At 45.7% G+C, this 24,511-nt stretch overlaps 1 protein-coding gene across 2 annotated transcripts; it reads left to right on the forward strand.

Annotated features, from left to right (window-relative positions):
- Window positions 1-33: 33 nt before the first annotated feature.
- FBXO21 (F-box protein 21) lies at window positions 34-23,987 on the forward strand. 2 transcript variants are annotated; one of them, XM_037385946.1, is made up of 12 exons: window positions 34-281; window positions 3,133-3,268; window positions 4,976-5,070; window positions 7,115-7,236; window positions 9,044-9,190; window positions 10,054-10,187; window positions 10,424-10,560; window positions 11,377-11,553; window positions 12,339-12,471; window positions 15,060-15,250; window positions 16,230-16,387; window positions 19,225-23,987. In XM_037385946.1, exons 1-12 carry the CDS (start codon window positions 40-42, stop codon window positions 19,401-19,403), a joined length of 1,851 nt encoding a protein of 616 aa, XP_037241843.1. In that variant the 5' UTR covers window positions 34-39; the 3' UTR covers window positions 19,404-23,987. The 2 variants fall into 2 exon arrangements, with proteins under 2 accessions (XP_037241843.1, XP_037241933.1); XM_037386036.1 differs by lacking the exon at window positions 34-281 and adding an exon at window positions 2,338-2,423.
- Window positions 23,988-24,511: the final 524 nt, after the last annotated feature.

Here is a 24,511-nt window from a genome sequence, read left to right on the forward strand (position 1 = left end):
GCCCCTCCCGCGGGGGGGGCGCCCAGGTAAACATCCAAGATGGCGGCGGCGGCGGAGAGCCCGGGCCCGGCGGCGGCGGGGCCGGGGGGGCCGCGGGGCACGGCGGAGGCCGACGCCGACGGGATGGGCCTGACAGACCTGCCGGGCGAGCTGCTGGAGCTGATCCTCTGCTGCGACGTGCTGGGAGCCGCCGACATCGGGCGGGTGTCGTGCACCTGCCGCCGGCTGCGTGAGGCGTGCCAGCCCCGCGGCAAGGTGTGGCGGGAGCGCTTCCGCCTCAGGTGGGCACGGCACGGCCCGGCACTGCCCGCCGCGGGGCTGCGCTGTCCTGGATGCGGCTGGGCGAGGGAGGGCGGGGGGTGCCCGCGCGTCTCTTCAGCGCCCGGCGGGCCCCGGAGCCGGGCGGGCCCCGTCAGCGCAGGCCGGGCCCTGTCAGCCAGGCCGGGCCCCGCCCGCAGGGTTCGGCGGGCACCGGGACGGTGCCTTCGGTCCCCCTGGGCCTGGGAGGGCATGGGTGCTCCTGGTGGAATTGCACACACACATACACACGCCGCTGCTCGATCCCTGTCGCTCTTCCCGGCTCCACAAGGTGCATGCTGAACTCCTCATGGGCTGAACGAGCCCTCTGCTGTCTAACGGGTGAGATGCGGGTGGCCTTCCCGAGCAGGGGTGGCGGGACTGTTGTAAGGCTGCTTCTCCAAAATCACATTGGGTCGGAGCAGGCTGAGCTTGCCACTTGCTCAGAGGAGATCCATCTCTGCAGCCCCTTGCTTGGAGATCGGTCTTTGCAGTCCTTTCCACAGCTGGGCTCTTGGATTACCTGCAGTCAGCACTGGGATCCAGCCTGGGGTCTGGCAGTGGTAGGGCCACATGCACACCACAGTTATAGATTGGCCTCCCTGGCCCCTCTAGCCACTCCCAGAACGATTGCCGAGACTTGTCCTGATGCAGGACTAATGCTCTACAGCAAGGAGGGATGTTTACTTGTGCTTTTGGGAGAGCTGGTTTCACAGAAGGCAAAATCCTTTGGATTGACTTTTGCTCCTTTCGAGTGTAGTTTCCCCCAAAGGCAGTCACAGGCTACCTGATGAGGGCATAGCTGTGTTGCAATCAGTGCGACTATTAACACTTTAAGTGGGAATAAAGGATAAGCATTGTATCATTTATGCTACACTGGTTTCAGCAGTGTAGAAGCACCACTCCTTCACTGGCGCCGCCAACCTATCTAGAATAGAGCATGCTTGTCAGCTACCTAGATTTGTCTGCATTTTGGTACAGAGAAAGTAGCAATATTGCCTTCTCTTAATTGCCAGTTGGCTTCTGAAATTTAGTGTAGCTCAAATGAGAGGATTATTTTCTCTTCATGGGTGAAAAAGGCTACTGAACAATTACAGCTTCCCCAATTCACTGAGCTGTGGCTTTGGGTGGCCGGCCAGATACCTTCACCAGTTCAGTGGCTCTAATTTCTGAAGCAAACCTGAAAGTATAAAAATGGTTGAGATCCAACAGCTGAAATTGAATGTGGTGGGTGATTAGCACATGCTGCTGTCCTCCTCTGTCTTTGATAATAGAACTTTTGGCAGGTGTTTGCACATTGACCTTGTTGTCTTGGCTGGATTCCATTGTGAGTAATTGCACTTTATCTTCCTAAAACTTTCAATATAATTTCAACCCAAGAAATTATTCTTTCTCATCCTAAAATAAATTATTGTTATTACAATGTGGCTGCATTTCAGCCATAGATGAATGGCTAGGGATCCATCAGGAGAGAGGTTATTATGTAATGGGAAGTAAATTGGTTAGCCTTTGACTTTATTTTGTAGCTGCAATTGCAGTGTAGTTTTATTATTAACTGGTAGTAAAATATCTTCCATGTGTGAACAGACATAACTGCGCTTTGGTTAGTTGGTAATAGTTCTTATACAGAAGCAGTGATTTAAAAGTTTGGCTTTCTTTCTATAAAAGTAAAAATACATACATACATATATATATATATACTTACACACACATTTATATAAAAGTGTGTATGTGTGTATATATAAAAACCTGAAAAGAATCTAAGGCAATCCATGTACTTGAAGTGTTTTGTAAAACCCAGTAATAACTGAAATAAATTAATAATTAACAGAAATAATTAATTAATAATTAACAGAAATAAATATCCCTCTAAATTACAAGATTTCTTTTTCTCAGCTTTCTTTCCCATGCTGCCCAAAATATTTCCATCTGCACTGCTTCTTCTTCGTGTTTCAAACACAAATGATCTTGGTGTCATGGGTATTGCTGCACTGGCAAGTATTTTCTTGCACAGGGCTGTGTTGTGGCAGCACATGCCCACTTTTATTAGAAAAGATGCTACTGCTAATAGCCCCAAAAACATTACCTGAAGGTAGGTTTTCAGCTGAACCTTCAAATGCTTCTTGGTAAGATGTGCAGTGTGTTTAACTTCTGGATGTTTAGACTCAGTAAAGCGGTTACAGCTTTTTTTTTTTGTACAAGAATGAGGAGGGGGTGTTAAAATAGTTGTTTGTTGAATTAAAAATGAACTGCAGAAGCATTTAGCTGTCACAATTTGACTTCAGAATTCTTTTCCTCCGGTAGATGTTGCCACTGGCAAGGGCGATAGAGGGAGCTCTGTTTTGTGCATCATTTTAATTAGACCCACAAGGTAGTAGGAAGACCACAGGACAGTGAATTCTTATTATATTAGATGACAAGTTAGCTTACATGCAATACATTCTCAGAATGGCAAACTTCATTATGAAACTCTGCCTCTCCTCTGCTAATGTTTATCTTGCAAAGCTCTAAAGGAAATGGCAAAAGTGATTGGGGTATTTAGATATTGAAATACCTGGAATATGAACCTTTTGAAGGTTTCCTGTTGGCAGGCTTCAGGACAGCTTACTTTTAAATAACCACTAATATACAGATGAAATCAGTTGGATTTATGCTTTGATGCTTGAATCAGTCATTGGATTAATTTATACAATTACATTTGAAGTTGTACTGTGTCTTGGCAGTGCCTCAGCTCCTTAAGTCACGTGGTTACAATACACAGCATTTTACAGCTCTGGAGGTTCTCAGTGATGCTGAAATACTAATGAACCTGTTCACTTATGTCTTGTTGTGTAGGTGGCCATCGCTGCTGAAATACTATAGCAACACAGATGGTGTTAGCTGGCTTGAAGAGTACAAAGCACGGCACAACGCGGGTCTAGAAGCCCAGAGAATTGTAGCTTCCTTCTCAAAAAGGTTCTTTTCAGAACATGTAAGTCATCTTCTATATGTATGTGCAAGAGCCTAGCTACTTTTTTAGTACTTTTTACAAGTTTTTCTGTCTTATCTCTTCACATCTTTTCAACTATGCAGTCAGAAGCTTCATATTTCCTCGCTTTGTCTGAGAACACTAGGTCACCAGCCAAAAGGGGAGAGACAGTTCGAAGTCCAAAGGTCTGTAGAAGCCAGAGCGTGCTCTGCATGTCACATGCAGCTGCTGCAGCTTTAAAAGCTCTTTGCTCATTGCTGCATGTTCAGACCTGGCTCTGGGAACTTCTGAAGGACCAGTGGTTTTCTGACACACGTGGATTTATCTTCCTGCAGACCTTGTACAAGGGTATATTCTGTGGGTTGTCAGAAGTCATTTAAAAACAGGATCAAGGTGCAATAAGTTCACTGAATTGGAAAGTATATTAAGTTCTCTACCCAGCTGTGGCACCAAGATTCTTCTGTGTTCAATGTGAAAAAGATGAAAATGTAGTCAGTCTCTCGGAGAGATTTACTGGCATGTGGAATGACAGTTACTTCATTGCCTGTTTGCTTAGTTGATGGCTGTGGGTTTTGGCTAGCTGTACAATTTGGGTCAGCCTGATATTCTGTGAAATAGGCCTAAATGCTGCCTGTGACTTTGGCTGAATTAAAAAGTTCACACAAGAGTGACTAAATAGCCACGCCTCTGTGGCTCCTTTGCGCAAATATATTGTGGTCCAGTAAAGAATTCCCCTAAGACGTAGGAGACCCATGTTGAAATCCTGTTATCTAATTTCAAACAGGGGCTGGCATATACGTTTTCACCCCTGGAAAAAAAGGCTGTGGGGCCAGTAGGGTATTTGGAGATCTCTCTCAGATGTTCTTTTTGAACTGCTCTGCTGCCATTTCAGCAGATAGACATCTGACCATGGAGAAATGTGTGTCAGGGCATTAACCGGGGGCAGAGGCTCCTGGGTTCCTACTGTTCTAATCACATATGCAAAGAATACTAAGAGAATATTCAGCAGTACCCAAAGGCCTAATAATGAGGATCATCTCCTGTGGGGCTAGAAACTGCAGCTTGATTGCTTGCCTAGAACTGAGGGGGAGAGACTTTCAACCCAGTTCTGTGAGATCCTGCTAAGATACAGTATGATGGGAATTGCTTTTTCCTTACTCTATTAGCCCATTTCCTATGCTGAAAAGCTTGAAAACAAGTAGATTTCTTGCAGTCCAACCAAAGTTTAAAAACGAATTCTGAATTCTGGAAGAAAATAGCGGTTCTGAATGTAGATACCTAAGTGACTGCTTCAACAAAAGAAGGCTCCTGCTCCTTCATTCCTTCCCGCGGGAGCAATCTTCTACACAAGGGAGCATATATAGAGGTTCAGTTAACCACAGGTAAAAGTTGATTCCATCTTAAAATTACTTTCAGCTTGGGCCCAGCCTGCATAAGATCAGGTATCTTGGGCTCGTCCATACACCCACTGCAGGAGCTCCAAATGATGTAGTTACCTTAAATTGCTCTAGGGTGCTACTGGGTCTTTTTAGTGGATCATTGTATTAAATCCTTGGAGTAGAGGCTATGAGTACTTGGTGAGCTGGACATTTTAAAGAGCTTACATAAATTTAAAAAAATAGAACAAAATTGGTTTGGAGACTTTTTATGAAATTATTCTCCAGGAAAGAAGCTGTTGTGCTCTGCATAATTCATTGTCTGGTTTGACAGGTCCCCTGTGACGGATTCAGTGACATTGAGACGCTTGGGTGCCCAAGTCATTTTTTTGAGGATGAGCTAATGTGTATCCTTAACATGGAAGGAAGGTAAGAAAGAAGGGTTAGAAATAGCACGGGCTTTTCCCCTTTCACTGGTTAAAGGGGAATAGTACTGTGGTGAATGCCTGAGCTTGTCCTTTTGTCACTCTTACAAAAAAACATCCTCAGGTTTACCAAGGCTGGAAAGTACTGCTGTCTGTTTGATTTCAGAACAGATTTAGTATTTCCAGAAGAAACCATGTAACCTATCCTACAAGGAGGTCCTCTGGCTTTGTGTTGCTGTTTGTTGCTTCTTTCCTTGCCAGTTCATGACATCTCTCAGGACATGTTCCATGTACCCTCTTCTCTGCAGTAGTTTTGGCTTAAGAAGTTCCCATCCTCATGTTCTTTTTTGCTGAACTGATTTGCAGGATGAGGCCACAGCACTGGAGGGAAGCGGGTATACTCAAGGAGTATTGCCGCCATGAATCCCTGTATCATGAAGCTTTTTTTTTCCTCATTGCTTTTCTTAGCTGTAGTAGGTTGATACAATTTTAGTCCCCAGATAAGCAACTGAGTTTAATTCAGTCTCTGCCAGATTTTCAATTCTGTAAATTATTCAGGCAGTGAAATGCCAAGCAGGTAACTAAAACTTCTGGTTTCCATCTGCCTAGGTATTCTCATCACTGTGTTTAACAAAGAGCAAGATGAATAAGTCACTGCTTTACTTAGGGTTTTTCTGCTAGTGGCTTATAAACCATGATGATTTTGCTGTGATACAAAGCAGTGATAGATTGCTTGTAATGGAGTCTAATAGCCTTGATTAAAGGGACTGTTAGTAGAGCTTGACAAAACATAACTGGAATGGCAATCATCTCATTTTTGCTTTTTCACATTTTATTACCTTCTCTATTTGAACTGGGACTAAATGTCTCTCATTTGACAACTGGTTAAAAAGCTTTTGAGCCTTTGCACTGGCCAAATGCCTCCCCATAAAGCAGAATTGATGCTAATTACACCCTGATTAAGCTGTAGTCATGGCCATTCAGGAGCATTAGGCGAAATCATTTCCCTGGAAGATATCCCAATAAAGCAGTTGTCCCTATTGAGCATCCCAATTTATTGGAAGAGGATAAAGTGTTATGAGATTTGATTGTTCTCCTGTCCAGTAGGATGGAGAGGGCTGATTTGACCTGCAGTCTGGAGGAGAGGAAATGTAAGCAAGTAAAGAGGCTTTTCTCTGAAGAAGGAAACTGGACTAGTGTTAAACATATGGCAAGGGCCAAGCCTGGGAATCAGTAGAATTCTCCCTTTGGGTTTTTTGGGGGCCAGGGCTTTGTGCCATTCAGAACGATTTGGTGTAAAAGTGCTCAGTGAGGCACTGGGTAATGCTTGCTTAGATGCATGTGACTTGAATGCCTCTGAGTTAGTCTGTCGTATTTCAAGTGACCTCTTCAGACCTTACCTGGATAGTAACAAGCTTTCTGTTGCTTCTTCTTGGGCACTCTGCCTTCTCTTGTTAATTTAGAAAGTGAGGGTGCTTTATTTTAAAAGCTGTAAGGTTTTGAATTGTGTGATCTACAGACCAACTGTCGATCTGTTCCTGTCTTTTCGGGGCAACAGAGGTGTTTTTCCTCTGGGGATTTTTTTTTTTCCCTTCTGAATACTAATGGGCCTATATTCGTGTCCTTCATCAATTTCTTTTTAATGGTGAAAGGATACTTCAAGATTGATTCTGGAGGGACCTAGTCAGAGGGTAATGTTTTATGAATTAAATATAGGATTTAATTAGATGTTATTGAACTACTTTAATTGGGATCTGTATTGTTTCCCATGATACTGTGTCTTCTCAAAATTATGTATTGGTGATAGGATGAAAATTGGAGATGGTAGAAGCAATACTTTGCAAGTGTCTTATATTGTCTTTTTTTGATGATGACTTTCTTCTTAACATTTCCCTTTTTGGTTGACTCTTCACTTATAGTGGTGTTGTGAGACCTATTAAGAAAAGCAATAGTCTAACTGTAAACCTGTAGTCGCTGGAAAAAAATCAAGTGTTCACCCTTAAAATGCTTGTTTAGGGCAATACTGCTTTTTGTATTTAAATCTGCAGGAAAGGTCTCACCTGGAAGTACTATGCAAAGAAAATTCTATACTTTCTACGGCAACAGAATATATTAAAAAACCTGAAGGAGTATCTTCAACGCCCGACTGATCGGCAGTCATTTTTGGAGGGTAAGTCTTTGGCAGAGATCCCATGTAGAGCACCTAATGACAGCTTTCTGTCGTTGTTTTACTTGGAAGGAGCCTTCCTTGCTTATATTCCAACTAGCCCTTGGACAACAACTCAGAATTAAGTCTGGGTTTTTGATGTACCTGAAATCCTTAAAGTCTTGCAGTAGTTACATAGTGTTGCATCAGAATGTCAGGATTACATTAGCTTCTGTCAGTGCTGTATGCTTGAATAATTGCCCATGGACAGATGAGCTGAAAAGCAATCCAGAAAATGTTAAAAGCACTTGCATTTGAATCTTAAACAACGTATTGAGGAACTCAGCAGTAGCTCAGTGTCCTAATTAGCTGACATTGCAGAAGCAGCCCATGGACTGAATACAGCCTAACAGACCAGCTGATCTGATTTCAAGTGAGCTCCCTACTATGTCCTTTCCCAGGAGCTTCTCAGGTAAGGGCAAGGAGCAAACTGCAGGCGGGGGCGGGGCGGGGGGATTGTTGTTCAGCTTGCAGCCTGTGCGCTGTGGCATTCTTTCAAGAGCCATCTTGACTGCTGGACTGTTGAAGCTGTGCAGTGTAGAGCTGGGGAACGGGGATGGAAATCCACTCACATGGTGGGAAAGCACATGCACCTGATATGAAGAAAGAGGAGGTTTTTCTGCAATTCATGTCCTCAGTCTTGTGGATTACTGTCTTCTTCAAGCTTCCTATGGAGAAGATGGTCTATTGAACGGATTGAAGGCTGCTAGTGTCTGTAGAAGAGTCCCTTACTCTTGGTATATACCTCAATGTCATACAAAAGTCTCTAACACCAAAGCTGGTTCTTGTTAGTGGCAATAGACTTTGAATAAGGGACTGTGTTAGGGCAAGAAGGGAAAGCCAAAAGTGGCTTTTTCTGGAAACAGCCGAGACAGTTAATTGTGTGACTTAATCACGTGGGTCACAAATATATGCATTTGTCTGCCATAGAGGTGCTATTAGAGCACCAACAGGTAGTTTTTGTGAAGTTTCACCTGGTCAGCATGGAGCACACTTTGGGTGAGGGGGGAAGAAGGCATGGCTTGGGGCCCTGCTGTGATCCTTGAATACAGGCTGTGGACATGCTGATGAAGCAGTGTAGGAAATGTGAAGAGGTATGATCCATGCAAAATTCTTGCAAGTGAATACAGTTGATTCCAAAGGTTGAACAATATGGAAGCTTTGGAAAGAGCAGTGGTGACAGGATGGCAAGGAGAAAAATCTGAGAAAGGGCTATTATTTCTTCTGCAGAAGTTTGACAGATGGGTAGAAGGAGAATGAAAATTTGTTTTGTTATAGTGAGTTTCTGACGTGAAGGTGGAGAGCAGGCATGGAAGAGAAAGATGAATGTAGCAGAAAGAGGGAACAATGAGCAAGAATGATAGCTAGGAAGGATATGGCAGGAAGAAATCAGAACTGAAGCAGAAGTGAAGCTGAGATTGTTTCATGCTCTGAATAAAAAACTGTAAGTTGGGAGGATGCCAGGTGATGCAGTGTGACTGGAGAGCTGGCTAGTTGAGCTGGGTCTAGCAGCATACCTGCTCAGTGTATGAATCTATTGCTTTTCATTTTAAGATGGTGGAGAGAGGAATACTGAATTTAATTGGTATTTATCATGCCATCTTATCGTTTGCGTTCTATGTGATAAATCCAATATATGACCACAAATTTCAAAAAGAAAGCTCTTGGGTTCTGCTGCAATTGCTTGCTGCATGCCTGCAATTTAAGAGTAGGTAAAACTAAGCAAAGAAAAAACTGAAGTCCTGTTTCTTATATAGTTTGTTTTTTTCAGGTGCTGTTTTAATTGATCAATACTGTAACCCACTGTCAGACATCTGCTTAAAAAGTGTCCAGGCACAGGTGGATGATATCACAGATAAAGTGCGCAAAGTCCTGCGGACGAAAAATCCAAGGCATCCCAGCTTGACTTCCAAGGCAGGTACTGTACAGAAGCATATGCTTTACTGCAGAGCATTTCTGCAATTCTAGATACAGGCAGACAAGGTGAAACAGCTGTTGAATTATTGCAGCTTAAAGAGCTGCTGTTCTTTATTCCCTGGCAAGCATATTCTGACATTTGCTTAAACCATCATTCAGGGAACAATGGTTTGTTCAGCCACAGGGACTCAGTAGCCCAGGGCTGTCAGTCCATCTGATGCTGTCTAAGGAAAAAGAATTGGGAGGGGAATTCTTCTCCTTCTTGTTTTTCTTCCCATTCATCCTTGGAGTCTTAAGTAGTCCTGATACCTAGTATCAGTAGCAGAGCTGTGGGACAGGGGATCAACCTCTTTTCCTCTGCAAGTCTCAGAAAGTCAGCAGCAATAGAAAAGGTATGTGCTTTAACATCTCCAAAGTTCAGGCAGCATCGTGCTCCTTGGTTTTTTATAAGCGCTATCTAACGTTTGCTGTCTTTGAAAGAGAGAGTGAACAGTCTGTCTCTATCTGTGCATTTGGTGTGGCCAAGCTGGGACCCTCCAGCTGTGAAAGCACACTTCCCATGCCTGGGCAGTGTGACAGGTCCAGCTGCAGTGCTGTGGTTAGGATCCAGTCCTCCAGCCGCAGGAGGAAGTGAGGCATCGCTATTGCACAGCTGAGGTGCAGGGCAGTCCACTGAGACAGGCCAGATTGTGAGCAGAGTGCTAAGGTATGCTGCGGTCAACTCCAGCCAGTGTCTTAACTATCTGAATTGAGATGAATCTCTTGTGTTTGTAGTCCATATGGAGAATTTGGGTATAAGGTTCATTGCATAAAGGTTAAGTATATTTGTTTTCTTAGTCTGTATTTCATTGTATGTGTTTTTAGGAGAAGTCCTGATTCCAGAAGTGGAGCTTCAGCGGCAGGTACTTGATGCTATGAATTGTGTCCTCTATGAGCAGTTAAAATACAAAGGAAATGAGCTGGATTACTATAACTCCCTGAATTCGTACATTCACCAGGTACGTGTATGTTAGGCAAAAAATGGGAGGCTGCAAGGCTTGAGACATTCTGTTAGTGGTGTTTTATTTGTCCAAATGTAGTCAGACAAATAATTCTCTGAAGAACAACTTGCTGTCTTGTCATCTTTTGGTGCATATTCTCTCAAGTTGGTGTATTTAAATTTGTGGAATCAAACCATGAGGTTTTGTATTTTTCTTAATATCCCCTATGTTTTTATCACATTTTTATCCCCCAGGTTTTGATCCGCCGGACAGGAATTCCCATCAGTTTGTCTGTGCTTTATTTAACAATTGCCAGGCAGCTGGGAGTCAAACTTGAGCCAGTTAACTTTCCTAGCCATTTTCTACTGCGATGGTGTCAAGGAAAAGAAGGGTAAGTGGCCTGCTGAATTTTGAAGTTGTGTCTGCAGTAATAACAGAAAACATTTACAGCTCCAGACCTATACCAGGATGTTTAATTATTTTCCATCTGTCATTATAACCTACACAGAGGAAAAGATCACACCTAAAAAAGTTTTCCCAGAGCTCAGCTCTGCTGATGAGGAATGGGAACAGGTTTCCTGAGTGTGAAATAATAGTCACCATGAGGTAATGTTTCTCTTACTTAAGAAAATTACAAAAAAAATGACAAGAAATAAAAAGGGTGCTCATTTCACTTAACCTTTCATACAGAGCAGTTGCTAGAGGCCGCTGCTGCTGTTCTGGGCACTCATTTAATTCCGAGTCAGTGCAGAATACGTCTTTGAACCAGATCATGATCAATTTACAGAAATCTGTATTTTGTGAGTGATATCAGCAGTCCAATTCAGAGCATTGATTTTTGTCTATATATACCCCTTTTGGCACTAGGCTTCAGGCACCATGTGTGTGGGCTCACTTTCCAGTGCAGTGTCATAATATTATCTAGCAACAGATACAGCAAACCTGAAAATATGTGAAGGAAGGAACTGGCATTGTGGAGTGAAATGTAGCTTTAGTTTCTCTGTCTTTTCCTGTATAAGTTTATCTGAAGAAGCAGCTAGGAGGAGAGAGAAGGTACCAGGTGATCTTTTCTTAGGAGGGAGCTGAGGTGTGAATGACAGTAGTCTTGCAAACAAGCTTGAAAGGGTTGAGGGAAGAACAGAAATAGGTAATCCTGCTTTACCGTGAGACCCATCATCACAATTTCGTTTCCTTGTTGTTTTATTAGAAGCACAGATATTTTTGACTACACCTACATTGATGCCTTTGGGAAGGGGAAGCAGCTCACTGTGAAGGAGTGTGAGTACCTTATTGGCCACCATGTGACAGAGGAGTTCTATGGAGTGGTGACTTCAAAAGAGGTCTTGCAGCGTATGGTGGGAAATCTCTTAAACCTTGGCAAGCGGTGAGTTGAGGATCGTCTGGCCAGTAAAGCCTATGGAAAAAAGGGCCCAAAATATACTGTCTGCATATCCGATATGGCTTCTTCACAGTATTCGAGTGAGTGCTTTAAAAAGGTGTCAGTCACTCCAGGGGATCTTGAAAATTCTGTATGTCACATTGCATTGTCTATTTCCTTGTAGTCACTTGCAGCAGTATTGTGTGGAAACAAGAATATTTACTAAAACTAGTTTCCCTCAAGAAAATAGACAGATGATTTTTTTTCTTTGTGAAAAGCTGATAGGGACTGTCCACCATTCCCTTAAGAGCAGACTTCGTTACGATCTGGTAAGCACAACCCGCATGCTCAGATGAGCAGTTTCAAGGGTATTGTTGGTTTGTGGAACATCTGGTTTTATTTTCAAATGCCCCTGGTAATCACTTTTGCAAGTAGCCATAGACAGAAATGCTAAAGTGAAAGAATTGCTTTAGGTGTAAGTAAGCTAGGGGAGCAAAAGCAAGTTTCACAAGGAAATGGCTTAGAAAGTGAATTCTCTTATGTAGGATGATTTGGCTGTGTAGAATACCAGTGAAGTGGGAGGGTAGAGTCCAATCATCAGTTGTGTAGCATTTTTCCTTCTGAGGAGGCTGTTGGATGTGATGAGTGACAGTTGGTGCCAGAGTCACTCTTATTGAATGAGCATGCCTGTTCCTGTAGCATCATTTTTGGTGCCTATCCCTGTACATCGGAGTACTGGGGATAAGGGTTGAAGAGCTAGCCTTACAATTGAGTTTCTTTTTTGCTGGCAGAGAAAGCACTGATCAGTCTTACCAACTCTTGAGAGACTCGTTGGATCTATACCTGGCCATGTATCCGGACAATGTGCAGCATCTAATGCTCCAGGCTAGGTTATACTTCCACCTGGGAATCTGGCCAGAAAAGGTACCTCGCCACTCGGTCATATGTTTTCTGATAGGCTAAACGCTGTTAACAGTAGTCTATTGATTTTTGGACTACGTCAGCTTGTGTTACAGTCTGCCACAAGTTGTTTTGGTAATAAATGCAATTGAATGAGTTACCACATTTCGGAGAATCAATTTCTACTATATGAAGCAGGGAAGAGGATGATCCTTGTTTGCTTGCCCTGGGGGGAGTCTTGTGAGCAGCCCTGAGTCTGAGTCATAATTTATGATTTACTGCCCAAGTCTGACAGCTTGTCTTGCAACTAATACGGTGGACTTCTAGCTGTAAGTGCATTCTCGTTGGTTTATGCCTGGATTGTGGTAGTGGTGGTAAACCTCTTGCTGGATTCGTGTAAAAGGAACAATTACCTTATCAGAAAACCTGTGGGAAGTTATCTTTTATAAATATAACCAAAGCTGTTCTCTGAAACCTTAGCCACACAGTCAGTGGCTCTTAGGAAAAAGCAGTTTAATATTCCTGTCCTTGGGATTCTTTTTTAATGTCACCGTTAGCATGCCAACTTGAGTCAGGCTATCTTCTGAATGTGGGTGCCAAGAAGGTGCCAAGACTTACAAGTTGTCTAAGTTGTCTGCATCATCCCTGTCTGTCACTGAAAATCAGGGGAAGGCGCAGGGAAGAAGCAGGATTTAATCCAAAAAAGTATTATTTCTTTAGTGTGTCACTAAAGCAAAGAGGTGTTCCCTAGTCAGAGTTTCTTGTGCTACTTTAATGAAGCTCACACACTTGGGCAATGCCTGTGCACGTTTCCAAATGTGAGGTTTGGGTGAGGGGGCAGAAGTATTGGCTGGACTACTGCGCAGAAGGTGAAGCTGTTTCCACCAATTTAACTGAAACGAAGGACTGCTGGAGAAGCTGACTTTCTTTTGAAGAACAAACTGTGCTAAGCTTGCTGTTCCTTCTTAATGGCAGCAAGTTTTAGAGTCACCACAGGAAAAACAGCACAAACTAAGAAACTGTGTATGAGGGGGACTCGTTGAGCTGAAAAGGCAACTGTACGTAAATAGGGGACAGCTAAGTGAAACACTGAAAGATGTTCCCCTTTCTGGCACTCAGCAATGTGTTTGTAAAGCACCAGGGCTTTACATACTGCTGCCCCTCAGAACAAGCAATACAACCCCATGGCTGAGTTTTACATGTAGTTTTTCTGCACCACAATGCCAGAAGCAATGAAAATACGTAAATTTTTACTTTTTAGTATTGCATCCTCATATACATCCAGTCGTTCCAGACTAGCGGGTGGAATCGTAGCTAGCCAGGGAGAATGTATGCCTGACAGAAGGTACCAGATTTAATAGAGGTCTGCCAGATTTATGGAAAGTGGCACAAAATCTTAAAAGGTGAGCAGAGCTACACAGAACATTGTCCTAAATATTTGCAAATAATAGTAAATGAAATTGCCAGGAATCTGGTAGCTGTGGTGACTGTGCTAGGCTTTCCCCTTTCAGTAGGATTTTTCACGTCCTTCTTAAGATGCCAGCCAGAGAATTAAGTTGGCCAAGAAACCTGAACTATGCTTTTTCCTCTCATACCTAATTACTCACCTGTTCTTTTTCTCAATTTATTTTCTTCACCTCTTGGCTGATGTTCATGCCTAATAGCCTGAGATTTCTGTTCTGCTGCTACTCTGAACTTAGAGTGACCAAAACTTCCAGCGTGTGATCAATCCTTTTGGCAGGTGCTAAAGTGTGTTGAATTTTGGAACTGTGGCAGCACTTGAGGTTATTTGATGTTGGGACAAATGTATCCGTCTTTTCCCAACCTATTCAGACAACAATTTTGTAAGAGCAAGAAGGTGGGAGGGGAAAAAAAAAAAAAAGTAGAACTTGAATTGCCTGCCTCTGACAAACTTGTTGGCAGATGCTCTGATAGTGTGCCAGAGGGTATTGGTAGTCTGGTATTCTGGAACTACAGGGTTTGCTGCTTTGAGAGCACTTTTAAAGTTAGTGTCCTTTAGTCATCCTTAGGCAAGCAGCTTCCCTTTCTCTTGTTCACTATTGCATGGTATAGCATCATAGAGGTTATTTGCATTTTCTTCTGTGCTGCCCTATTTTTCCTCTGCCAGGCTCCCACAGACATGCTGAGGAATTCTTACTAAAATGTTTGTTCTCAAATACAGCAGAAGTCATCGGGAATCTCTTCACAGCAGTAGTTTGGGACACTAGCAACAGTATTAACATTTCAGAAACCATTCAGAAAATGGTCTCATCAGTTCCCTGTGGTCACAAAATGCAATACAATTAGCTTGTGTGGCTTAGTTCTAAGGAGTTACTGTGCTCAACAGTGCCCTTCCTTGGAAGTAGGGAGATCTACAAATAGAGGAGAGGACTATTTGCAGTTTCTGCAGGCTAAGCAAGTATGAGGAACTCCTTAGGAGTATGCATCTAGAGCAAAGGTTCTCAGTCCTGTGTGGAAAACTCGTGTGGCAGACCTCTAGGCCTGGGCCCTTAGACCCAGCCCACTGGAGAAATATATCTGTATGTCTTTGTAAGAGTTGGGCTGCTGTAGAGACTTGCTCTGAATCTGTCTTTTTGGTTTGGTTGCTGAAGGTTCTGGACATCTTGCAGCATATTCAGGCTTTGGACCCATCCCAGCATGGGGCTGTGGGGTACTTGGTTCAACATACCCTAGAGCATATTGAGCGCCGGAAGGAGGAGGTGGGACCTGAGGTGAAGCACCGTTCAGATGAGAAGCACAAAGAGGTCTGCTTTTCAATCGGGCTGATTATGAAACACAAGAGGTGAGCTCTTCAAAACATTGCCCACATTAGAAGGCTGTACTCTAACGAGTGCACAAGTGTTTGTTCTGACAGTAATGAGACGTGGGTTTATCTGCCAAGGAGGTACTTGGAATGGAAAATGCCAGGCACCTTGCAGAAAAAAGGGAGCAGCTCTGTCTGTATTTGAGAGAGCAGGTGTATTCACTGCTGTTTGCTCGCAGAGAGGTTTGTGAGGTGACTTTTCTGAGTCATCATGTATCACACAGGTAAAATTTCCACAGCCCAGAGCTCTCAAGGAAACATCAGTGATCAGTTAGTGAGGGACCATGGAAGAGAATCAACTTCAAAAGAGATTGTAAGATTCTTAAGACAGCTTGTGGATCTTTCCCTGTGCTGTTATTACCCCCTCTTCCGGCATTGCGTAGAGGCTTTGTGTTCCTGTCTGTACTATGCCGGAATGACGATGCTAGCACTATGTTGCTTCGGCCACTCCTTTGGCTCAGCAAGACATCTGGAGCATATTTTAAGGGCATCAGCAGTGACAGTTATAATACCTCACGATTAATGGCATAAATATTCTGAAAATAATGATGGCTTTGTTTCTGGGAGTCGGTATTGGGATTACCCATGTCTGTGTGATGGGCACAGAAGTAATTGCACAACACAGTAGGATGGTGGGTTCCCTCCCTGTTTCTTGTTTCCTGTTCTCTCTGTTGCTGATTCCCAGTTGCTTTCCCATTCTCTTTTCTTGTTTGTGTTTGGTTTTCCTCTGTCCTCAGCTGTTTGTTTCTGTATATTTATCCTGTCACACCTAGTCATTTCCCCCCACCTCAAAATAAACACACCCTTTCTGAATTTATTTCCTCCCCCCGGCCCCTTGTTCCTCTCCACCTTGTGCCAGCTCGGAGGAGGATCCTATCCTGTTTGTGCTATATTTATTTGTCTGGAGGAAAAAGAGCTGGCTCTAGAAGTTTCAGTCTTTGGTGTGCAATTTTTTTAGATATGGCTATAACTGCGTGATTTATGGCTGGGATCCCGCCTGCATGATGGGGCATGAATGGATCCGGAATATGAACGTCCACAGCCTTCCACATGGCCCCCACCAGCCTTTCTACAATGTGCTAGTGGAAGATGGCTCTTGCAGATATGCTGCTCAAGGTGAGCAGGAGTCTCCTGTGTTTACTACCTTTAGACACGCATTAGGCGATGGGGATGCTTAAGTGTTTAACTCTTTGAAGTATGAAACATAAACTGTTAGTTAAGGTTGAGGTAGGAAGGAAAATGATCTTGAATCGCAGTCTGCTTTGCTCTCCATGAAATCAGTACTGCTAGGAATGAATGTGAAGGACCACGCTGATGTGATCTCCTCTTGCCCAAGAAGCATGTTTTGGACATGATTGGTTTTATGGTGTAAACCATTATTGTTGCTTTTGAAAGAAGTAATTCAGCTTTTGCTGAAGTCTGAAGTTCTGTCAGCAGCTCTTGCCCTTTGAAATTATGGCTGTGCTTTGGGCAGGACGTCGAAATAGGATCTAGTGAGGGAGCACACAGGCTTTGCTTGTCAGGGCATGGTTCTGAGCAGCTGTCATCAAGCGAAGATCCCAAAGAACACAGGTAGCATGACTTTTAGTGCCACCTCTAATAAGAATGGGACAAAAATTAATGTCTCTTTACAAGTGCAAAGAGGTTTAGAAATCTCTATTGACCGTTCTGTATGCAACATACCATAAGAAAGGGAATTCTTGTCTGATGGTCAGAATACGAGGGTAGAATACAGGAAGAAGTGTCAACTGAGGTGAAAAAAAAAAAAAGAAAAATACATCTGTAACTGTACATTGTAAACGGACTCTTTCTTTGCCTCATGTTTGTTCTTCTCCGTGTGATAACAGAGGCATCCCATCCAGCTGGCAAAGCAGCTGCACAGCCTGAGTGTATTTTGCTAAAAGATGTGGAAGCTGCTGGAGGGGAAATGCTGGGAAAAATGCAGTTCAGCTCTTTATTGGGGGGGTGCTCCCTAGCACATTCTGTCCCATACATGTGAGCAAGAGATGGCTTTACAGGAGGGGACACTCCTGCCTTTGTAGGTTTAAAGAGCAGGTGTTTCTCACTGTCCTGAGGGTTACTTTATATTCAGCAGTCCAAAAAGATGAAGTGGGGACTGGGAATATTGCAGCCCGGCCTTATGGCTTGTATTAGGCAGTACTTGACCTCTCAGAGAGTCTTAAAAACCAAAAATTCTTATGTGCCGTGGGTTGATAATAAAACACACATCTCAGTGAAAACTAATCAGATAATTGTCCACAGTGCTTCTGGGGTTGAGTGATCTTTGTATATTTTGTCTAGTTGTTTATAAACAAGTGTAACGCTGGCTGGTTCCAGAGTACAGCGTATTTTAGCTAAGCTGTAGGTTGACACTGTCGTCTCTGTGGGATCCGAGTTTTTTGATACTGCTAGGGAAAATTTGAAGGGTTTGTTCTTGCTTGCTGGTATCTTGCTGCCTGGCTGTTGAGTATTTTCTCTAAAATACATCCTCAGATCATTTAGGAAGGGACTAGTTCACAACTTACTGACCTGACTTTGGGAAGGGGATGATAGTTTTTTACCAAAAGAATCTTAAGCACATGTGCATGCGGAGTTTTATCTAACCAGCTCAGAAATAACACCAATACAAGCTTATTATAGGTAATTGTACCTCAGTTTGAGCCCTTCCTGCAAATTTGCAGGTTGAGCTGCAGCTAATTCCAAAACACCTGTCTCATACAGTGAGTTTAGTGTCTACCTGTCCACTCTTGCCTGTCTTTTGTTTGCTTTGTGGCAGCACAGGCCAGGTATCTGTGGCTCAGAACTGCTAGTCAGCACGTTTCTCAGGCTCCCCACCTAGTGCCGAACTTGATTGTCTCAGTCTCTTCCCCCCGCCAGCTTCTGTTTTGTCACTGTGTTTTCGCCTTTGTACACAGCTCACTGCTCAGCCATGCTTTTGCAGAGGATATCGGAGTGTAAATTGTTTTCCGCAGTGGTGCAGTGTGTACTTTGCAAACCCATAGGACTGCAGCAGCCCACTGAGATACAGAAAGCTCTTGTGCTTTTGGCTGCACATGCTGGCATAGAGTAGCTTCAAAGAGCCTGTATGGATTAATATGACTTCTGTGTGCTCTGTAGTGAACTGAATAGTTTCAGAGACAGATGAATTCTCTGCATCCCATCTTATTCCTGCCCTGCCTTGCAGATAAGTCAGACTTTGGGACTTGGGCAGCTTTTGTTTTTACCTGTGTATCTGGTATCGTGCGAGAAAAAATGACATCATTTGGGGACTGCTGCAGGGCACCTGCGCATGTGATTTACTGCTGGGCTGCCTCCCAGTCACCTGCTTTATACAAACACTGCAGGAGCAAAGGGGCCCTCAGCTTGGGTCACCTTTGCATTTTAATGCCAGTGCTTCTGTGTTGTTTAACTCTTGTGCTTAATCAGGTTATCTTTTAGTACAAAGGAGGAAAGAGGAAATGGGGTGCTCTGGGAAAGGATCGGTGTGCTCTTCTTAAGGACTTTCTCTTAACTTTGGAGAGTTTGGATTTAGAAAAGTTGATCGTGCTGTGTGAGACGTGCTTGAAATGCAGGCTGGTGACTTAGAGTGAGAAAGCACTCTGCTCCTCTTCCAGGACAGCCTTGTGCAGTCAGCCTCACCTAGGAGCATTTGAGAAGGATCTCTCTAAGAAACTTATCTTCCATGGGCCTCGAGGCATCAGAGCTCAGTGCAGCAGCTTCTCCCTGCATTTGCAACCAAGACCTGTGACCAACAGTGGGAGCGGGTCAGCGTCCTGCTACTCTAACCTAATGTCGGGCAGTGTGGTCTCAGGCATAAAATGGTTTTCATGTCACTAGTAAACAGGGTCAGCGTCACTTAGGAGATAAGGCTCTGCGAGCAATCGTGCTGAAAGATTTAATCTTGTAGCAGGCTGTTTCGCGTGGTGATAACTGCTTCTTTCCTTCCCTGACAGAGAACCTGGAATACAACTCTGAGCCTCGGGAGATCCCTCACCCTGACATTGGCCGCTATTTTTCAGAGTTTACCGGCATTCACTACCTAGCAAATACCGAGCTAGAAATTCGGTACCCAGAGGATTTAGAGCTGACACGTGCCACAGTTCAGAAGATCTACAGCTCAGGCAAGGAGTGAGTGCAGAAGGCATCGTGAGGACAGAAGCAGCTGGAGTGTAGCTTTACCCTCTTTGCAAAACTTGCATGGAAGGCAAGTTCGGTGACGATCCTTTGGCTTAATGCATTGAAAACTGCATTGAACTTTGTAACTGGTGCTATAGCATCTTTCCGTTGCCTGCCTGCCCGTTCTGGCCCAAAGGCACAGGGAGACATTGGTAGTTGAGGCCAAGCTTAAGGATCTTGCAGGGACAGTCACGCAAGGAAGCGCATTGTCCTTTGGAAGGATTTGCGTATACTACTCATTCTGTGGTTGTCTTGCCTAGAAGGTCGACGCAGTGAGACCCCTGGTGTGGAATATGGAAGAACCCCCTCTTCCAGAGAAGGAGGTTGCTTGTCCTTGCAGTGTTGTGGGTTTTTTGTTTCGGTTGTGTTTTCGGGTTTTTTTAAATGTATATCTCATGCAAGTGATAGTTTTTAAAGTCTCTTACGTTTCACTGTTGTCTTCTCCAGTCTGAATTTTTGGTCAGATTTTGCTTCACCTCTGTAGTCTGATTGTTCATAGAGCTACTGTTCTGATTCTGAATATCCTGGCGGGCCTGGAAAAGAGCCCCAGCAACAAAACCAGCACCAGCTAGGCTTCTGGGGGTGGCAAGCGCAGCAGTAACACTGAGGTCCAGTTGGCCACCTTACTGATGATACAAACTCTCCTAATGCAGAAGATGAGCTCTGAGCCCTTTTCTGTGCCTGCTAAACACACCAGGTCTATGTTCTTACCTTGTTTTTTGGTCTGTTCATTGTGTATGTCCAAGGCAGGATCTGCGGCACAGCTGCGAGTGCTCCCAGGATGACTTTGAACCTCGTGGCACTGTTTCCTGGAAGCTTGGAGGTCAGTGCCAGAATGACTTTGATGTATGGGAAGCTTCCACTCGCTGCCATCTCAAATCTATAGGTATTTATGCAATACAGTGGGATCATGACTGGAAACTGGCCAACCCTGGAGTCAGCCAAACCACATATGGAAGAGATGTTAATTCCTGCAGCTTGAGGCTGCCTTCCTTTTTGCCAAAAGAGAACGGATTCTGGGGGAGTACGTACTCTGCTGTCCAAAAGGAAAAAGCTTTAGCAGCTAAAGGCACATGAATTTTAACATGACTTAAAGGCCCAGATAGAACCACTGCAGAAAAGATTTTCCTCTGGGTTCAGAGGTTAAGGGGGTGCAGAGTGACACAGTGTTTGTGTGTATGTGGACCCTGCATACCTTTGTGGTTTCTGAAGCAAACCTATAGACAAGCTACCGCCAGTGTCTCCTGTCACTGTCCAGTTGCAATGCAGTAGTTACGTCAGAGATGAGAATTAGGTACTGTGCCCTAATGTGTAGAGTTAGGTGGATGCTCTTAGTCTATTATAGCACTTCAGGTATCACAACGTGAAGTCACACAGCCCTCCTCTTAAAAGAATGCTTGAACTGCATGCCATCCTATTGAAATACTGAGCACTGATTAAATATGAGAAATAAATACTGAAAGCCCAGCACTTTTGCCAGCGGAGTGGTGGTGGTCTGCAGGAATGTTGGCGCTTTAGGAAGAAGAGCCCTGTGTGGTTAGTGCTGACGAATGGTCAAGGTGCTGTACTCCAGGCAGAACTATGTCTTTAAGGAAGTCTGTACTGAAATGAACTTGGAGGGAGGGAAGGAGGAAGGGGCTGAAGAATTTTTACAGAAGCGGAATAGATTCAACTGAAAGCAGGGTAGCAAATCATTAGGCAAAATCTTAAAATCTGTCTCGTGTTTTTGAGGGATGAAGTAGACTCCAACCCTTTCTGAGGGTTGAAAGCAGATGCTGAAAGATTCCTAGCCAAGATGCAAGGTTGGGAATGACACCGTTGAGTCAGAAGGTTTATGCTGGTAGCTGAGAACAGGCATGCATGAGCAGGGCTTGGGCTCCCCAGTCCCAGCCTCAGCTTTGATGGGGCTAGCACCACGACAGCATAGATACCAGTGAGTTCCCTGGGGCTTTATGATCCCCTCTGCCAAACGGGCAGCCTGTTGACACCTTGCTCCTCAAGTGCATCAAGAGAATTGCCACATACTGAGCTCACAGGAGTCCTCAGCAAGAGTTGCTGCCTGAATGCCAGGTAGAATTGTGCCATAAAAAAGCCACAGGAGTCAACAGAAAGCTGCCCAAAATTTCTCTGAAAACTGGTGCTGAACAATGTGTATCTAAACCACTTGAAAACATGCTGTGTACTTTTAAGAGAGGGTCCCAGAGTAGCCAGCAGAGCCCATTATAGCCACCTCTCTGGGGCCACTTATCTTTATACTCTGAAAAGAGTCTGCACAAGGAGGAAGTATGGAGCAACTCCTCAGGCGGTTCACACACGCTTTCCCCACCCACAGACTGGTTTTGCATGGGTGCAACAGGGGAGTGTATGTGCAATAGGGGACAGATGTACTGCAAGTGACTTGTGTACACGAGGCAAACCAGCCAGCCTTGTAACTAAAACCTCTCATCCGTTTGGAAAACATTTTGGAGAGGAACTGTGTCCTCAGACAGGTCTGCCTGCCCACTTGGCTGTGCAGACCACGTCAGTGCATGGTTATGTGGGTGTCGGTGTCACCAGGAGCGCCGGCACAGCCTTGTACGTGTCAAATTTAGAAGAGACTGGAAGCATTTCAGTGGGCACTGTACAAACATCAGCAGTCTGATCTTGGGACTTCAGACAAAACCGAAGGAAATGGCGTGTAAAGGCCCCCCTTTTTGTTCCTGTTTGATCAGGCACTCCAGCTGCCTCGTCCGGTGTTCCTGCTGCTGCCTGTGGGGTGTTGCATGCTATGGGTTGAGTCTTTGGGCTTGGCCCAGGGGAATTCCCATGTAAGTATTTGCAGTTGTGGGAGACAGCCCAAGCATCCAGGCTGGCCAGGAAAAATGCAAAAAAGCCCTGCAATGATACCTCTGTGTCCCTGCGTGAGCAGCCTGTTGACATGCACACAGATTCATCCAGGCTGAGCATCTAAGGTCCAGCGCAGCTGGGAAATGCCTCTTTGGGTTGATGGAGGGTCACATAGGGTGTTTGCTCATGCCTCAGGTGGCTCTTCTGTCCCCCCGCCCCGCCTGGCAGCACAGGCATCTTTGCAGTCACCATTTTCCCAAGACGACAGCAGCGGATCCCAAAAGTTCCTTGTGGCTGTAATGTCTGGATCCCTGTGAATGTACATACGTTAAGGACAGTACATGTGCATACACATCGCAGTTTGTCCTGTCGTGTCTGTGCAGAGCTCACTCTCGAGAAGGGATGTTTTGCTTTCTGGAGAGGGCAGAATTGCAGCCCTTCCCCTGTCTGACCACCCACCTCTCACCTCCCCAAGCAGAAAGCCTGCCCAGGTTGCTCTGGTGGAGTACCAAAGTCCTGGTCCCGTGTCCCCTGGGGGCAGAGGGGTGACTTTCCCGCAGCTAATGCCATCTCCTCCCTTTTCTTAAGGCGCCATCAGCCATCTGTCCTGCGCACAGAACAGCCAGGGTGCTAGTGTGTTAAAATGGCTTTCTGGGGGTGAAGGAAAAAAAATACGGGTGGGTGGGAAGAGGAGGCTGGGAGGGGGCAAGAAGCAAGTAGTAATTGCTGTCTGCATCGTCGGGAAGACGGCACAGCACGCTGAGCAGCAGTCGTGGGCTGGTTTTGAGCTGTGCCACTGGGTCTTGGGACTCGGGGATGTTACCTGGGCAGCACCTGGCAGGGCGGGCAACAGCCTCCCGGGCGAGGTTTGTCCTCCCTTACAGCGCCGTGTTGTGGCGCACCGCTGCTTGTGGGAGAGGGCTCGGAGCCCTCCACCAGCCAAGGGTGTTCCCTGGGGCTGGGGAGGGACAGCTAATGGTGCAGCACCCCCTTGGCAAGCCCTTCCAGCCCCTCTGGACCCACCCTGACACACAGGGCCGGCAGGAACACACCGCAACATGCCCTGACAGCTGTCAGAGCCAAAGGTGCACAGCGTGGCCCCTGTGACAAACTGTGGCAGTTTGCCACCAACCTTTGCAGGAAGAACAGAGGCCACAAGACCCTGTGCACCAGCCAGCCCTGTCTCCAGCCACCCAGGCTCTGCTGCTGTGTGCTGGAGGGCAAGGGGAGGAGAGGGCTGCTTTGGGCTGGAGGAAGACCTCCGGGGGACTTCTGGTCCCTTCCAGGCCACCCTCACATTCATGCCAGGTTGCTCAGGGTATTCTGACTAGTTTTGAGTACCTCTAAGGGCTGTCCCAGCTCCGTAGGACCTACCTGGCCGGTGGCACTTGCCCCATGTGAGGACACAGGGCCTGTCTGTGTAGGTGACGATGGAGTGGTGCATGTGTTACCCCTCTCTCCCATCCGTTCTGCTGGAGGTGCCTGGGCTGGGCAAAAAGCCACGTTAGATGAAGGCGGCCTGAAGGGTGAGACCCCCTGACACAGCTGAGGTTGCAGGGTGGGGACATCTCTCATTCTCTTTTTGTTTGTGTTCGTTTTGTTTTTAAAACAGGTTATTACATTGTATCCAGGACAGCTGGAGGCTGGAAATGAGTTGGTACCTTTCCTGTTTATGTTTGGCTTAAAAAAAAATAAACCACACTGACTTGCTATACCTGCTGCCTCAGTGTGCTGCCTGAGCCTCCTGCCTCTCCAAACCACGGTGCTGTCTCTTGAAAGCGGTTTGCTCTTCCTCTGCGCCCGTGGGAGGCTGCTGACATGTCGCTGCCGGGGAGCAAGATGGTGACAGAAACACCCCCCTCTGCACCGGGCCCCACCAAACCTGCCCAGTGCTGCCGCTGCCTCTCGCTGCCCGCCGGCCCTGCACTGCCTGGGGGGCACAGCCAGCGCATCTGCCCCTCAGCAGGGCTGCCTTTCTTTGGGGGCTCCTGTGTCACCCCCTTTTGAGGGGCTCCTGCGTCACCGTGCTCTCTGGCCCCCAGCCTCTGGGTCCCTGGGGTCTCCCCAGCACCGGGGATGGGAGAAGCCAAAGGGCTCCTGCGGGAGCTGGGGTTCCGGCTGCTGCAGCCCGTCCCAGGGGGAGACCCCCGCCGGGCAGCGGGTGGGGGCCACGGGGGCTGCTCTGTGCCCCTCTCCTTGGGAAGGAGCCCAGCGGGGCCACACACCGCCCACCGCCGC

This window comes from Falco rusticolus, chromosome 1 (assembly GCF_015220075.1).
Source record: "Falco rusticolus isolate bFalRus1 chromosome 1, bFalRus1.pri, whole genome shotgun sequence".
In the NCBI taxonomy this organism is placed as follows: domain Eukaryota; kingdom Metazoa; phylum Chordata; class Aves; order Falconiformes; family Falconidae; genus Falco; species Falco rusticolus.

What these genes read in the sequence shown, in the direction of transcription:
- FBXO21 (XM_037385946.1), top strand. Translation starts at nt 40, where the DNA reads ATGGCGGCGGCGGCGGAGAGCCCGGGCCCGGCGGCGGCGGGGCCGGGG. An exon ending in CGGGAGCGCTTCCGCCTCAG is followed by an intron (nt 282 to 3,132) that starts GTGGGCACGGCA and finishes CTTGTTGTGTAG; the next exon opens with GTGGCCATCGCTGCTGAAAT. An exon ending in TCGGCAGTCATTTTTGGAGG is followed by an intron (nt 7,237 to 9,043) that starts GTAAGTCTTTGG and finishes TGTTTTTTTCAG; the next exon opens with GTGCTGTTTTAATTGATCAA.